Genomic DNA, 13,440 nt, shown 5'->3' with positions numbered 1-13,440 from the left:
ATCTGGATCTCGGGTCTTAAGGACTCCTCTCTCTGCCCTGCTTCGTAGGCTTGACAGTTACTGGAAGCCTCCATGAGGGTAGTACTTCTAGGTCAAAGGTGGAACAGCTACCCACTACACCATAGGGCAGGATATTTTTAGCTACTTCAATTCCTGGGCAATTTGCAAGTGAATAATAGTATAGCAAGCTGGAGAATAGCAGTACAAGACAAGGCTTCCTGAACCTAGGTGCACATGTTTTTAATTCTTCTATATAGCTCTATGCTTTGCCATGTAGTAGATAAATTAGATGATACAACCAACACCTTATAATGCAGGAAAAAATACACAGAATTTGTTTAGGTGGTGATGCAATGTACCCTTAAGTAGGGAGGAATGAATAGAAGCACAAGTGAAGTATGCAGAACAGGGAAAGACACTGGTAATGTGTCCAAAGTCTGCCCACCACTTCCTTGTAGCTTTGTCAAAACAAATACGTCTAGGCCGTTGAGTCACTACTCCCACTCAATCATGATTACAATTAAAGTTAATTTATAGTGTTAAATAAATTGACAATTCAAGAAAGATAGCATCATAAAACTTGATATGTACGTTTGAAATCATTAGCAATTCATTTCACTATGATCAAAATAATCTACAAATGTAATTTATATTGATGTTTACCAAATATTGTTGATGAATTTCCTTGTTTGAAATTATTCTATACTGAACCAAAGATCTCATTATAATAAGACTACACTAGAAATTAAATTCTAGAGTCTTCATTAAATCATTATTACATATCCCTTAGGAATGTAATTCCCAGATGTACCTGGTGACAGTATGTGTGCTTTGATGCTGTTTTCTTTCTGAAATTTATTTGAAGTGCAGATGTTGATGCTGAGTTCTCTTCTCTAGATTAATGAGCTCTCACTTCATGAAAGTAAATGCCTAGTGGCTCTTCAGGAATCAACCCAGGATAGACACTGAAAATGTGACCTGGGTGTAATCATCAATTGACAGTGCTTATCGAAGAAATACTCTCCCACCATGTTCCCTTTACTGTTTCTTTGTCATTTTTATATTTAAGCAATGCCATAGATGCTTTAAGGATATCATTCAGGTTTCCTCCATTCCTTTAAAACTGTGACCCTAGGAACCAGAGGACAAGATGTGCTGAGTATTATAGGTCATGGGGTTATTTTGTTAATGGGCATGAAAAAGTAAAGATGAGAAAAATTTCTCTTTGTGACTCCTTACCTGCCTACAAGAAAAAATAGCTGCTGGGAGAGGAAAGGAGGTTCATTCCTTTTTGAAGCTGTTCCTGTTGGTAGGTTTCCCATGTTCCAGTTATGTGGTTGCATACTTAGGCACACATGGAAAGCACTAATTTGACTTAGTGGTTACAAAACTAATTTTAAAAGATAACATTAGTTAATGGGAATAATAATTATTATTATTATAATAACAATTAGTGGGAATGTTAGGGAGATATGCAAGAAGTTGAAGGAAGGAAATGGTTGAAGAATATGATCATATTTCATAGTGTATATGTATGAAATTCTTAGGAACAAAGAAAAATTGTAATAATAAAAGTTTTAAGTAACTAGATTTTGTCTGAATTAGATTTCCACCACCCTTTCCACATCCTGATTCTATGTGCAAGATAATACACTCTGTAAGTTTGTGTCAACCCAAGTAATTCCTCAATTTATAAATTTCAGGCATCAGGAAGAGGGTGCTGTTTTGAATTGTAATCAATCATTAAGAAAACATTGCTTTTTGAGATTTTATCACAGAAGCCATCATAAAACTTAAAAGCAGATTAGACCAGTTTTTCTGTACAGTTATTCATGAAAAAAAGAGAGTTGGTGTAGATGGACATATCTTTGCCTCTCATTATTATCAGTGTTTAGGGTATATGGTCTTGAACCCAACTCAAAACTAAAATGAACAAACAGACAAAAATAACAAATGTATTTATAAAGTTTTTAAATACAAACAAACAAAAAAAGCATTTAATTGGGGCTTGGGGCTTGCTTACGGTTTCAGAGGTTCAGTCTGTCGTCATCATGGTATAGAAAACAGCACATGCAGACATGGTGCTGGAGGTGTAACTGGGAGTTCTGCATCTGAACCGCAGGCAGCAGGAAGAGAAAGACACTGAGCTCTTGATACCCCAAAGCCCACCCTTAGTGATATATTTCCTCCAAAAAAAGCCACACCTACTTCAAGGCCATGCCTCTTAGTTCCTCTCAGTAGCATCACTCCCTAATGGCCAAGCGTTGGAATATATGAACCTTGGGGGGTGGAGGGTTGGGAGGCATTTCTATTCAAACCACTGCACATGCAGTATGACCCCTCAAATGGCCCTTACTTGCCTTGCTTCTTACTCTTCTCTTCCCATGTATTACCCATTTGATCCTCCCATTTCAGTCCCCCTCACAGCCGTCCATCCATAACTGTTTATTTTGTCTCTCCTTCCTAGGGAGATCCTTCAACCCCTCCCCTAGTTCTTTAATCTCTGTGGTTATATGGATTGTAGCCAGCTTATTGAAGACTTAACTGCTAGAATCTACATGTAAACAAATACATACTACCTTTGTCTTTTGGTGTCTAAGTTATCACACTAAGGATGTTTTATTGTTTGTTTTTTTTCCCTAGCTCCATCCATTTACCATGATAATTTTGTTATGATCATTTACAAAGAAAAAGTTGAGTTTTTGCCATCAGAGTCTTGATGGATACCACAAGAAAAATCACAGAATCAACTAACCTGGGCTTATAGAGATTCACAGACACTGAACCAACAACCAGTGAGCCTGCATGGGCCTGACCTAGGCACTCTTCATATAGGTTACATTTGTGTAGCTTGGTCCTCTTGTGGGACTTCTAACAATGGGAACAGGGGCTGTCTCCAACATTTTTTACTGGCATTTGGGACCCTACTCCTCATACTAGGTTGCCTTGCCCAGCCTTAATACATGAGGAGGTACCTAGTCTTACTACGATTTGATAAGCCATGTTTCGTTGATATCCATGGAAGAAGTGCCCTTCCTAAACATAAACAGAAGAGGAGTGGATTGGGGAGTGGGGACAGAGGGGGGTTAAGGGAGAGACTGGCAAGAGGCGAGGGGGTAGAAACTAAAGCTAGGATTTAAAATAAATAAAGTTATTTAAAAAAAGAATGAAAGATCATTCTCAAATTTGGATGAATATTCTTCTAAATGTGTTTAGGACTATGAAAACTATTCAGATTTGCAGAAATAGGAATATCTGAGGAAATGGATGTGCCAATTGAGCTGATTTGGTCATTATATACTGTTTCATAGAAATTATAAATCTGAGTGCTTTAAATATGCACAAATATTAGAGGTAAATTTAAAAAAAACCCCTCAGGCTTTTCCAATATCAACAACAGGTTTGAACACATCCTAGAGCATGAGAATTTACCTGTTAGAATGATTTTTCTTCTTCAGATGAAAAAACTAACCTGATTTCCAAATATATAACTAAGACTTTTATCAAACTTCTAAATAAAAGATGAATCTGGGTCAAGCTGCTCACAACTACAGAAGTTCATTTCAAACGCTGTACCCATTTCATTGTCCTTTTCTTAATAGAATTATATAGCCTTCCAGCTCACCCCTGAGAGAGCCTCTTAAAAAAAGATTGAATACTTTCTTTAAATGTGTTAAATGTGAGAAACTGTAGCACTGGTTATTAGTTCAAGAATAAAATTAGTCAACAAATGAAGATAGCTTCTGGGTTAGGGATGGGGACATGTGTCCACTTCCCCTCTCAACACTGGAACTCCATCAACTTAGACCTGTGCAGGCCTTGTGTACGCTGCCACAGTCTCTGTGAGTTCATATTTGTCTCAGTCCTGATGTGGTTAGAAGACCTTGTTTCCAAGGTATCTTCCATGCCTGCTGGCTCTTACAATCTTTCACCTCCTCTTCTCCAGAATTCCCTGAGCCTTTAGGGGAGAGTTTTGATGGAGACATCCCACGTAGACCTGAGTGTTCCAAGGGTCTCTCGCTCTTTGCATATTTTCTGGCTGTGGGTCTCCGTATTTGTTCCCATCTGCTGAAAGAGGAAGGTTCTGTGATGATGGCTGAGCAAGTCACTGATCTTGCACAATGTCCTTAGGAATAATTTTGTTGCTACATTCCTGTAGCAGAACAGTAGTATTTGGTTTTAACCTAAGTTCATGGCCTATTCAGTCTCAGTTTCTTGGCTACCCAGACAGTGTTGGCATGGGTTCCACCTCATGGATTGGGCCTTAATTCCAATCAGATAGTAGTTGGTTACTTCCACAACTTTTGTGCCAATATTGCCCAAGCATACTTTCAGATAGGGTGCTATTGTAGACGGAAGGTTTTGTAGCTTAGCTGGTGTTTGCCTTACTCCTCTAGTAGTATGTAGAATACCTTCTAGAACCATGAGCACTAGTCAGTAGGGGTAAAGGCTCTAGGTAGGTACTAGCTCCCACTTTTCTGCATTCAGTGTGTTATGTAGGTAGTGTCTTCAGCAATAGGGCCTTAACCATTGGTTTGTGGAGAGCAACCAATAGCTCTGACCAATATCTTAGGTTGTTTGGGATGGGGGTTCTAGGGGGCCACTTTGGCCAACAACTGGATAGGTGTAACCCATTCCTGGAGGTTTCACTTGGGGTTAAGAGATGTCTAGGCAGGGCTTTCCCCCCTGTTATTGGGCAAGTCTAAATTTATATATATATATATATATATATATATATATATATATATATATATATATATGCATACATTTTGTAGTTTTTAGTTTATTACCTTTTAGTATAACCCCTCAAATGACTCTGCATTTTAGATGTCCCTTCCTTGCTTTGTAATTCTCCCTTGCCTATGCTACCCATTTGATCCTCCCATTTTGGTTCCCCATGCTCCTCACACCCATCCCTCCATATCTGTTTATCCTATTCCCCATTCCTAGTGAGATCCCCCCCCCCAGTTCTTTTCTCTGTATCTAACTTACATGGATTGTAGCCAGTTTGGTGAAGACTTAACAGTTAGCATCTACATATAAGCAAACAATACCACATTTGTCATTTAGTGTCTAAGTTACCTCACTAAAGATGATTTTGTTTTCTAGCTCCATTTATTTACCTGCACATTTTTTGATAGTAGCTTACAAAGGAGAAGCTTAATTTGTACCATCAAAGTCTCAGTGGACTCACACTTAAAGGCTGGCCACATGCACAACAGTAGATGGTCAGCACAAAATAACTCAATGGTATTTTTGGAGTATTTGTTTTCTCATAATGGACTTTCCCCCCCCTTTCCTTCTTTTTATTTATTTTCCATCCCAATTGCAATTCCTCCTCCCTCCTCTTCTTCCAGCCTCCCTCCTCCCTTCTCTCTGTTCCTACCCCCTAATCCACTCCTCCATTTCTGTTCAGGAAAGGGCAGGTCTCCCATGGATGTCAACAAAACATGACTTATCAAGTTGTAGTAAGACTAGGGACCTCTTCTCCTATTAAGACTGAACAAAGCTACCCAGTATGAGGAGCAGAGTCCCCAAAGGCAGGGAAAGAGTCAGAGACAGCTCCTGATTCCACCATTAGGAGTCCCATGAGAGGACTAACCTACACAACTGTAACATATATACAGAGTACCTACCTAGGTCTGTGGGGTATACAGGATGACATGAACTGCAAAGATGATGCTGAGAGGAATTGGACAGATGGAGCCCAAGTTGTTTAAGCTGAGATTAGATACAAAGATCAGGAGATGACATCAGTGCATAAACAGCTAGTTAACAAAGAAATGAGTATAGGATGACCTTTAAAATGATTGGTTGGTTCCTTTCACCCACTCCTAGGGTTCTAAGGTTTTCTGCTATAAAAGAGGCTTACTGCTTAATAACAAATGAGTTCTTGCTTGACTTGACTTCCTGCTGTATCTGATTGTCTCTGGGTAAGAGGAAGGCAGGGAAATGGGCGCACTTACCTTTCCTTGGTTCCAGGCCACCTCTTCAGAGGTGACCCAAGTTCCCGGTGGGGCAAGACCCCACATAGGTCAGAACCACGGAGGCTCCCTGGTTGTTGGTTCAATCTCTGTGAGCCCCTTTGAGCCCAGGTTAGTTGATTCTGTGGGTTTTCTTGTAATATCCTTGACCCCTATGTCTCCTACAGTCCTTTATCCTCCTCTTCTGTAGGATTCCCTGAGCTCTACCTAATGTGTAGGTGTGGGGTCTGCATCTGTTCACACTGGTTGCTGGATGAAGCCTGTCTGATGACAATTGGGTTAGGCACCAATCTATGAGTATAACAGAATATCTTTAGACATCATCACATTGACTTCTTTTTTTGTCCTCCTGTTGTGTTTGGGTCTATCCTAGGTCTCTGGATCACCCAGCCTGTGGGTCCTAGTGCTCCCAGAAGTGTCAGGTGTGAGCTTACACTCCTGGCGTGTGTATTAGGCTAGACCAGTCATTGTTTGGCCACTCCCTCAATCTATAGTCCACCCTTACCCCAGCACATCCCATAGATAGGACAGACTGTGGGTCAAAGGTTATGTGGCTGGGTTGGTTTCCCACTCCCTCCCTCCACTTGAAGTCTTACCTGGTCACAGGAGATGGCCAGTTCAGGGTATACATCCAATGTTGCTAGGAGTCTCAGCTGGGGTCGTCCTTGGAGATTCCTGGGAGTTTCCCTTGCACCAGATTTTTACCTGATCCCCAAATTCCCCCTTTCCAGTAGTCTCTCTCAGTACTCTCTCCCTCTGTGACCGCCAACCGGATCACTCATGTTCCCCTCCCCACCTGCCCACAGTCCACACAGGTGATCTCTTCTGTTCCTCATTCTCAGGGAGAGGGCTTTTTTTTTTTAACCTTAAAGAATTTTTCATTTGTATTATGGTTCCCAAGTTTGTTTTTATGGGTTGTCTGTGTTTGCAAATGTATGTGTGTGTATGTGTATATGTGTATGTTGTTTGTATGTGTGTGTATGTGTGTGTATGTATGTGTGTATGTGCGTATGTATGTGTGTGTATGTCTGTATGTATGTATGTGAATATGTGTGTATGTATGTATGTGTGTTTATGTGTGTTTGTATGTGTGTGTATATGTGTGTGTATGTATGTGTGTATAGGTGTGTGTATGTGTGTGTACATATGTGTGTATGTGTATATATGTGTGTGTATGTATGTGTGTATAGGTGTGTGTATGTGTGTACATATGTATGTGTATGTGTGTGTATGTATATGTGTGTATGTGTGTGTATGTATGTGTATGTATATGTGTGTATGTGTGTATGTGTGTTTATGTGTATTTGTATGTATGTGTGTATGTGTGTGTATGTATGTGTGTGTATGTGTGTATATATGTGTGTGTATGTGTGTGTATGTATGTATGTGAATATGTGTGTATGGTGTATGTATGTATGTGTGTTTATGTGTGTTTGTATGTATGTGTGTGTATATGTGTGTGTATGTATGTGTGTATAGGTGTGTGTATGTGTGTGTATGTGTGTGTATATATGTATGTGTATGTGTGCGTGTATATGTGTATGTGAGAGTGTGTGTGTGTCTCAGTAGGTGTTTCTTCAGTTTTTTCTTGGCTCTTATTGTTGTTGTTTCTTTTGCCCTATTCTGCTTTCTTTTTTTTTTATGTTATTTTCCTTCATTAGTTTTGGGTGCCTGTTTGTCTCCTACTGAGAAAGAAGGGGGAAAAAAGGTATAGATTTGGGTGGGTGGGTTGTGGAAAGGATCTGGGAGGACACTCTTAGAGGCCTCCTTGTGTCCCGATGAGACAAAGAAAGAAAGGGTGTGGATATAGGTTGGTAGTGATGTGGAGAGGATCCGGGAGAAGTTGGAGGGCAACCATAATTAAAATATATTGTATAAAAATCTATTCTCAATTAAAAAAGAATCAAATCAGTAGTTACAGGGTAAATTTCATCAGGAGTTTTCTAAACCTGAAAGAGCAAATCCATGCTAATCAAATTTGTAATTTAAAATAAAAGGCCAACTTAAGAAGCCCATTTAGAAATCAAGTGGCAGTTTAGTACTTACCATGTACAGTGAGGCCCGTAAGAAGAGCGACATTATTTCTGGCCACATAGGTAAGGATGGTGTCTCCATCTTCCTTTAATTTCATCTCTGCTACCTATTAGTTGGCAAGGAAACTGCCCTTCTGTGCCTCTGTTTCTGCATTTATTGATTGAGGGTTATAGTGGATCCATGGATTATACAGGGATTTATGCATTACCTGTATAACTCTTCTGTTATACATACAGGGAATAATACGTGACAGATGAAACACTATCTATGCCAGGACTGCCATTGGATCTGACCATAAGAGTAAAGAATAAAGAGGAAGTTCCTCAATAAGCAAAATCAAAAGTGTTTTGAAGACTGCTGTGAGGGAGAAAGGATTGTTCATCCATGTGAATGAAGCAGAGGAAACAAAACCCTCATATTTACTATTTTTGAAGTTTAGTTTATGAAATGGCATTATCTAGATCTGACTGAAAGGTTGCGCATCACGCTTTTGAAAGACCAGGTGTGGTGCCTCACATGGAGGAAGTACTGAGTGAACATGCACTTTCTGTCAGGATGAAACGATTAGGGGTACACCTTTTTTTTTTTCCCATCGGAGGAAGATACCTGTGTCTCAGAGGTTGAGTACTGAATGTGATTACATGCCTAAATTATTAACAGTAGCATCCTGCAGGCAGGAAAAACTATGGAAATTAGCTGCCGCCTCTCCTCTGCTTTCTGTTTTTCTTCTTCTCTGTCTCTTCTGCCTTTTGCTCTTTCTTGTTTCCTTTTACTGAATTACAATTTAATCTTCATTAAGAGGTTTGTAGATCACTGTTAATTCCTTATTCAAAACAAAAATAACATTTATCTAACTCGTTTTTTTCTATCATATCTAATGTCCTTCTGGCTGCAGATCATGTGCCCACCAAGCTTTGTATGTGTCTATTTCTGTCTAGCAGGTGGAAATGTTTCTGCAGAGGAATATATTTGCTTCCTTTATTGATCATTATGAACTTTGAGTGCATGTTCCCACGTCCTCATCTTGTACGCCTGACTTGGAGCTATGTAGACCAAAGGACTTAACAATATGAAGTAGAATAAATGTCTCAGGAATCTCCCAACCTTGCCTCATTCTAGTTACAAATTAGTTATCCCTCTATACATATAAGTTATGTATCCACCAATTCAGCCACCTCCAATTGACTTTGATATAGGTGGTCATTTGATATATGTGTACTGTTCATATACTGCCTTTCTCATATGCCATTATTTCCCAAGCAATACAATATTCCAACTATTTATATACTGTTTAAATTTATTAATTATTTATATGCAATATAGATATATTTAAATATTTAGATATAGTTTACCGGAAGAATGTGTTTAGGTTATACACAAATACTTTGCCATTTTATTTAAGATGAACTGAGCAATTTTGAATATTGGTATCTATATATGTCCTGGAACTTCTCCTTAGTAGATAGTGGAAGATGATTAAAATAGATGAATGCAAATATTCATGAGAGATTTTTCTGGTCTTTCATCTTACATTTTTACCTTTATTTATTTATGAGAGGTGGGCAGGGCTCACATGCCACAATGTATACATGGAGGTCAGAGGATGACTTACACAGGAGTCTAATCTGTTCTTCTACCTTGTGTATTCTAGGAATTGAACTCTGGTCATCAGATTTGGTGGCAAGAATCCTTATTACTGAACTATCTCACTGGTGGTTGTTCATCCTATTTTTTAATTTATATAATTATAAATTAAACTTATAAATTCAATTTAAAGATTTTGAATATCATTGTATAATTATGAAAATAATATGCATTTATTTCAATACAAATGTAATATATGAATAAAGTGAAGACAACTAACTATATCATAGCCATTATCATTTTCATAGACTTCCTTTTTAGTATGTTTAAAATCTACACACGATCTAATTTAGTTGAAATGATGCATGCAATTTTAAATTCAATTTTTAACTTTCTGCCAATGATCATTATTCTCCCACATCATTTGAAAACATTTAAAATATTTTATTGTGTATTATTTTATTTATGCATATGTATTTGTTTGTGTAAGTGAATGCCATACATAAAATGTGGGCACCTGTGGAAACAGGAAGAGGGTGTCATGTCCCCTGAAACTGGAGGTAGAGTTTGGTGTGAGCTGCCTGGCATGGGTTCTAGGACCTGAACTTGTTTGAATTCTCTGTAAGAGCAGCCAACTCTCTTAACCAGCAAGTCTTCTCTGCAGCCCCTGAAAATACATTGAGATGATACAGTGTCACAGTACTTAGACATTCATATTTCCTCTTCCTACTATTTTGTGTTATTTCCAATTTTTGATATTTTAAGCGCTGTAGCAATACATTTTTGTTGAGTTTTTGTTTGCATATTTAAGTTCTTATGAAAATTTATTAAAAATAGAATTAAGGCGAGGAACATACTTCTTAAGACTCTAACTTCATGGGGGAGGTAGCAGCAAGACTCACCTTTACCATGAGACTTTTGCCATGTTATAGTGAAGCTTTGAACTATTTCCTTACAGTTCCTTATAGAAAATTAACCACCAAGGGGGACTGTTTTTTAAAAAGAGATTTGCTACCTCCTTAAAACATGTGAGTTGTCTGCATTGCATATGCAGATATCATCTCAGGTGTAAATAATTTTCTTTATCTGCACCAGCTAAGAGCATTTAAAGCTGAAAAATAATACGGCACAATATGCTTTGTTGTGGATTTGATATCCTCACACAAATATCACAGGGAAGACAGCAAAAAAACCATGCATTTCATGGAATATTCTTGTAGTGATGAGATAATTGCATGTTACTATTTCTTCATGTATACTTAAAGACATAATCTGAAGGCTGCTAAACTTGTCATAAGTTGAAGGCAGAACTTTATGCATTTCTTTGTATCTGTAAATTCCTATCACAAGTACTTTGCCTAAACTCAGTGACTACATCTGAAGAATACATAAGCTGTTTTAACAGGCACTTTCTAATGACATGTATGGGATTGTACCTGGGCTAGCATAAGAAACAGATGAGCTTGTGGAAAATTGCTAAGGTATCCACGGTGTGTATATTCCCCACTCTGATGTACCTCTTTTTTATTTTGCTCTTTCTGTTTTTATCTCTGATGTACTTGCAGTGTCCAGATCCACCTTGCAAACAGGACTTGCTGGCTTATCTGGAACAGATTAAATTCTACTCCCACCAGCTGAAAATCTGCAGCCAAGTTAAAGCTGAGATCCAAAACCTGGGGGGCGAGCTCATCATGTCAGCCGTGAGTACTGCCTGCCTCTTCCACTGTTACACACAGAAGATACTAGGCACAGAGCAGCCATGGTACTGCTCACCATCATCTCCCAGATGAATTTAGCATTGGACAAATTTGGCCACAGTTAGTATAAATTGCTTGTAATGTAAATGTAGTTACATAAAAAAGGAGAGAGTCTCATCGGGGCAGAGAAAGGAAACTAATCATTATTATCTAACTCTGCCCAAAGTTTTAGCCCAGTCATTATAATCACTTTCCAGGTTTCTTTTTTAAAATATTAAATCAGTGTTTTTTTTTTTTTTTTTTTACTCCAGAGTTTAAAAAATATGTCAGGTTTTTGATATGACCTGGATAAGAAATTCATGGGCACATAGAACAGTTTTTAGACCTTATAAAGTACACAGAGGTAACTCTGAATTGAGTTCTGTAAGGTTTTAAAATAAATGAATGTAAATTATATATTAATTCAATTATTTTATTATTATTAATTGGTATTCCTTTTCTACATATTTATTTTTATAAGCTATAAATTCTGGTCCTGAGAGTAAAAGAAATCCCATATGTAATTTTTGAAAGAGTGTTAGAAATATTTTTGCATTAGAGGAACTTGCATAAATTCTTCAGTGGCCTTGAGTTTCAAGATGCTTTTAAATTACTGTGGTAGAAATAATGTCTGGTGGGTTTTGCTCATCTTTTAATAACATTAGATCATTTCTCTAGAGCAGGCACAGTAATAAAATAATATTTGATGTCTATATTGGATTCAGTTATCAGTGACTTTGAGAAGGACATGGACCAAGATTATAAATTTAAGTTAAAGTAAAGCATGATGAACATTTTAGGAAACCATATTGCTAGAACCCTTTTTAAAAGCTGTACCAGTATACTTATGTATTAGCAGCATCTCATCCTTTTGTATCCCAGCATGAAACTTTCTCTTAATGAATTGATGTGCTTGAAGTAAATGTAGTTACAAAAAAGGGAAAGGTTATCATCAGGGGCAGGGAGGGAAAACTAATCATTATTGATTATCTATCTCCAGCCTAAGTTTTAGTCCAAGCATTGCAATCACATTCCAGGGAGACATTTATTTGATTGTTTTGTTTTCTTTATTATCTGAAGCAATGCAATACAGAAAGGTTAAATAGCTCCTGTGGGGTCATACAAGTAAATGTCAAAGTTGAGGTTTCCTGTCAGAGACCTCTGTGTTTTTTTCTTTTGGTACTCAGCATTGAACCCATGAAGAAATTGAGGCTCACAAGGCAAGAGTGAATGATTCAGAAAAAAATATGGTAGAATTTCTCTCTTGCTTTTTATTCCTGTAAAGGTCAGACGAGAAAATAAAGATTTATTTCTTTGATATACAAATTTTAGAAAAACACACAGATGGATATCAATGTTGATATCGTTTCACTTTTCAAAGAAAATATATTTGATTATATCACAAGACATATAAGCCCTATTAGCATGTCTACATAGGAATATACACAATATTCATGGGTACACACATATAGTTCAGAGAGAATTGTTTATGTACCGGTGATTATTTTTACTATCACAAATAAGAAATGAATTTACTTCATATATCCTATGAACATTATAGCTTAGTCTACATTAAACATGAAGAGAACATATATGTTTATTTACAAGCTACATAGACCAAATTTTATCAAGGTGTCTTTTGTAGTGTGTTGAGTATCTCACATAAGGTATTGAATACATCAAGATAAGGAAGCACTGTGCATAGATATTGGCTGTTGCTCAGTCTATGAGGACAAGGTTAACAGCAATACTGCTCATTGAATACTGAGCGTTGCTATTTCAGGAAAAAGTCTGGATTCCGTATTTAGTGTTTTGTTTCTATGGACTGTGCCACTTGCCCATTATTTAAATAAATAAAATTGAAAAATTATAGGCCAAATCACAGTAAATAATGACCACCTCGGCACAAACACTTTGCATGTGTGCATTAAGCTATCTGATGATATATTTCTAAACTATTAAACATCCAGTCTTTTTGCCCTCAGTCAATATTCCACCCAGTCATCATCTTTTCCAAATATATACAATGGCTTTTGTCTTACTCAGAGCAAAGCTCTCAAAAATACTTAACATGTCCATAGGTCCATTCTTGACAGAGCTTT

The 13,440-nt window shown here is 37.5% G+C and overlaps 1 protein-coding gene across 3 annotated transcripts in view; it reads left to right on the top strand.

Moving 5' to 3' along the window:
• Positions 1 to 13,440, top strand: part of Ctnna3 (catenin alpha 3) — a 1,489,259-nt gene that overhangs the window by 1,421,511 nt on the left and 54,308 nt on the right. For all 3 annotated transcript variants that reach the window (XM_037199948.1, XM_037199947.1, XM_028881063.2), the window contains one exon: positions 11,168 to 11,302. In XM_037199948.1, coding sequence (XP_037055843.1) covers positions 11,168 to 11,302 — 135 coding nt within the window. The remainder of the gene's footprint in view (positions 1 to 11,167; positions 11,303 to 13,440) is intronic.

The sequence above is a fragment of the Peromyscus leucopus genome, chromosome 16_21, assembly GCF_004664715.2.
Source record: "Peromyscus leucopus breed LL Stock chromosome 16_21, UCI_PerLeu_2.1, whole genome shotgun sequence".
NCBI classification, from domain to species: domain Eukaryota; kingdom Metazoa; phylum Chordata; class Mammalia; order Rodentia; family Cricetidae; genus Peromyscus; species Peromyscus leucopus.
This window is presented reverse-complemented; position numbering and strand designations above follow the sequence as displayed.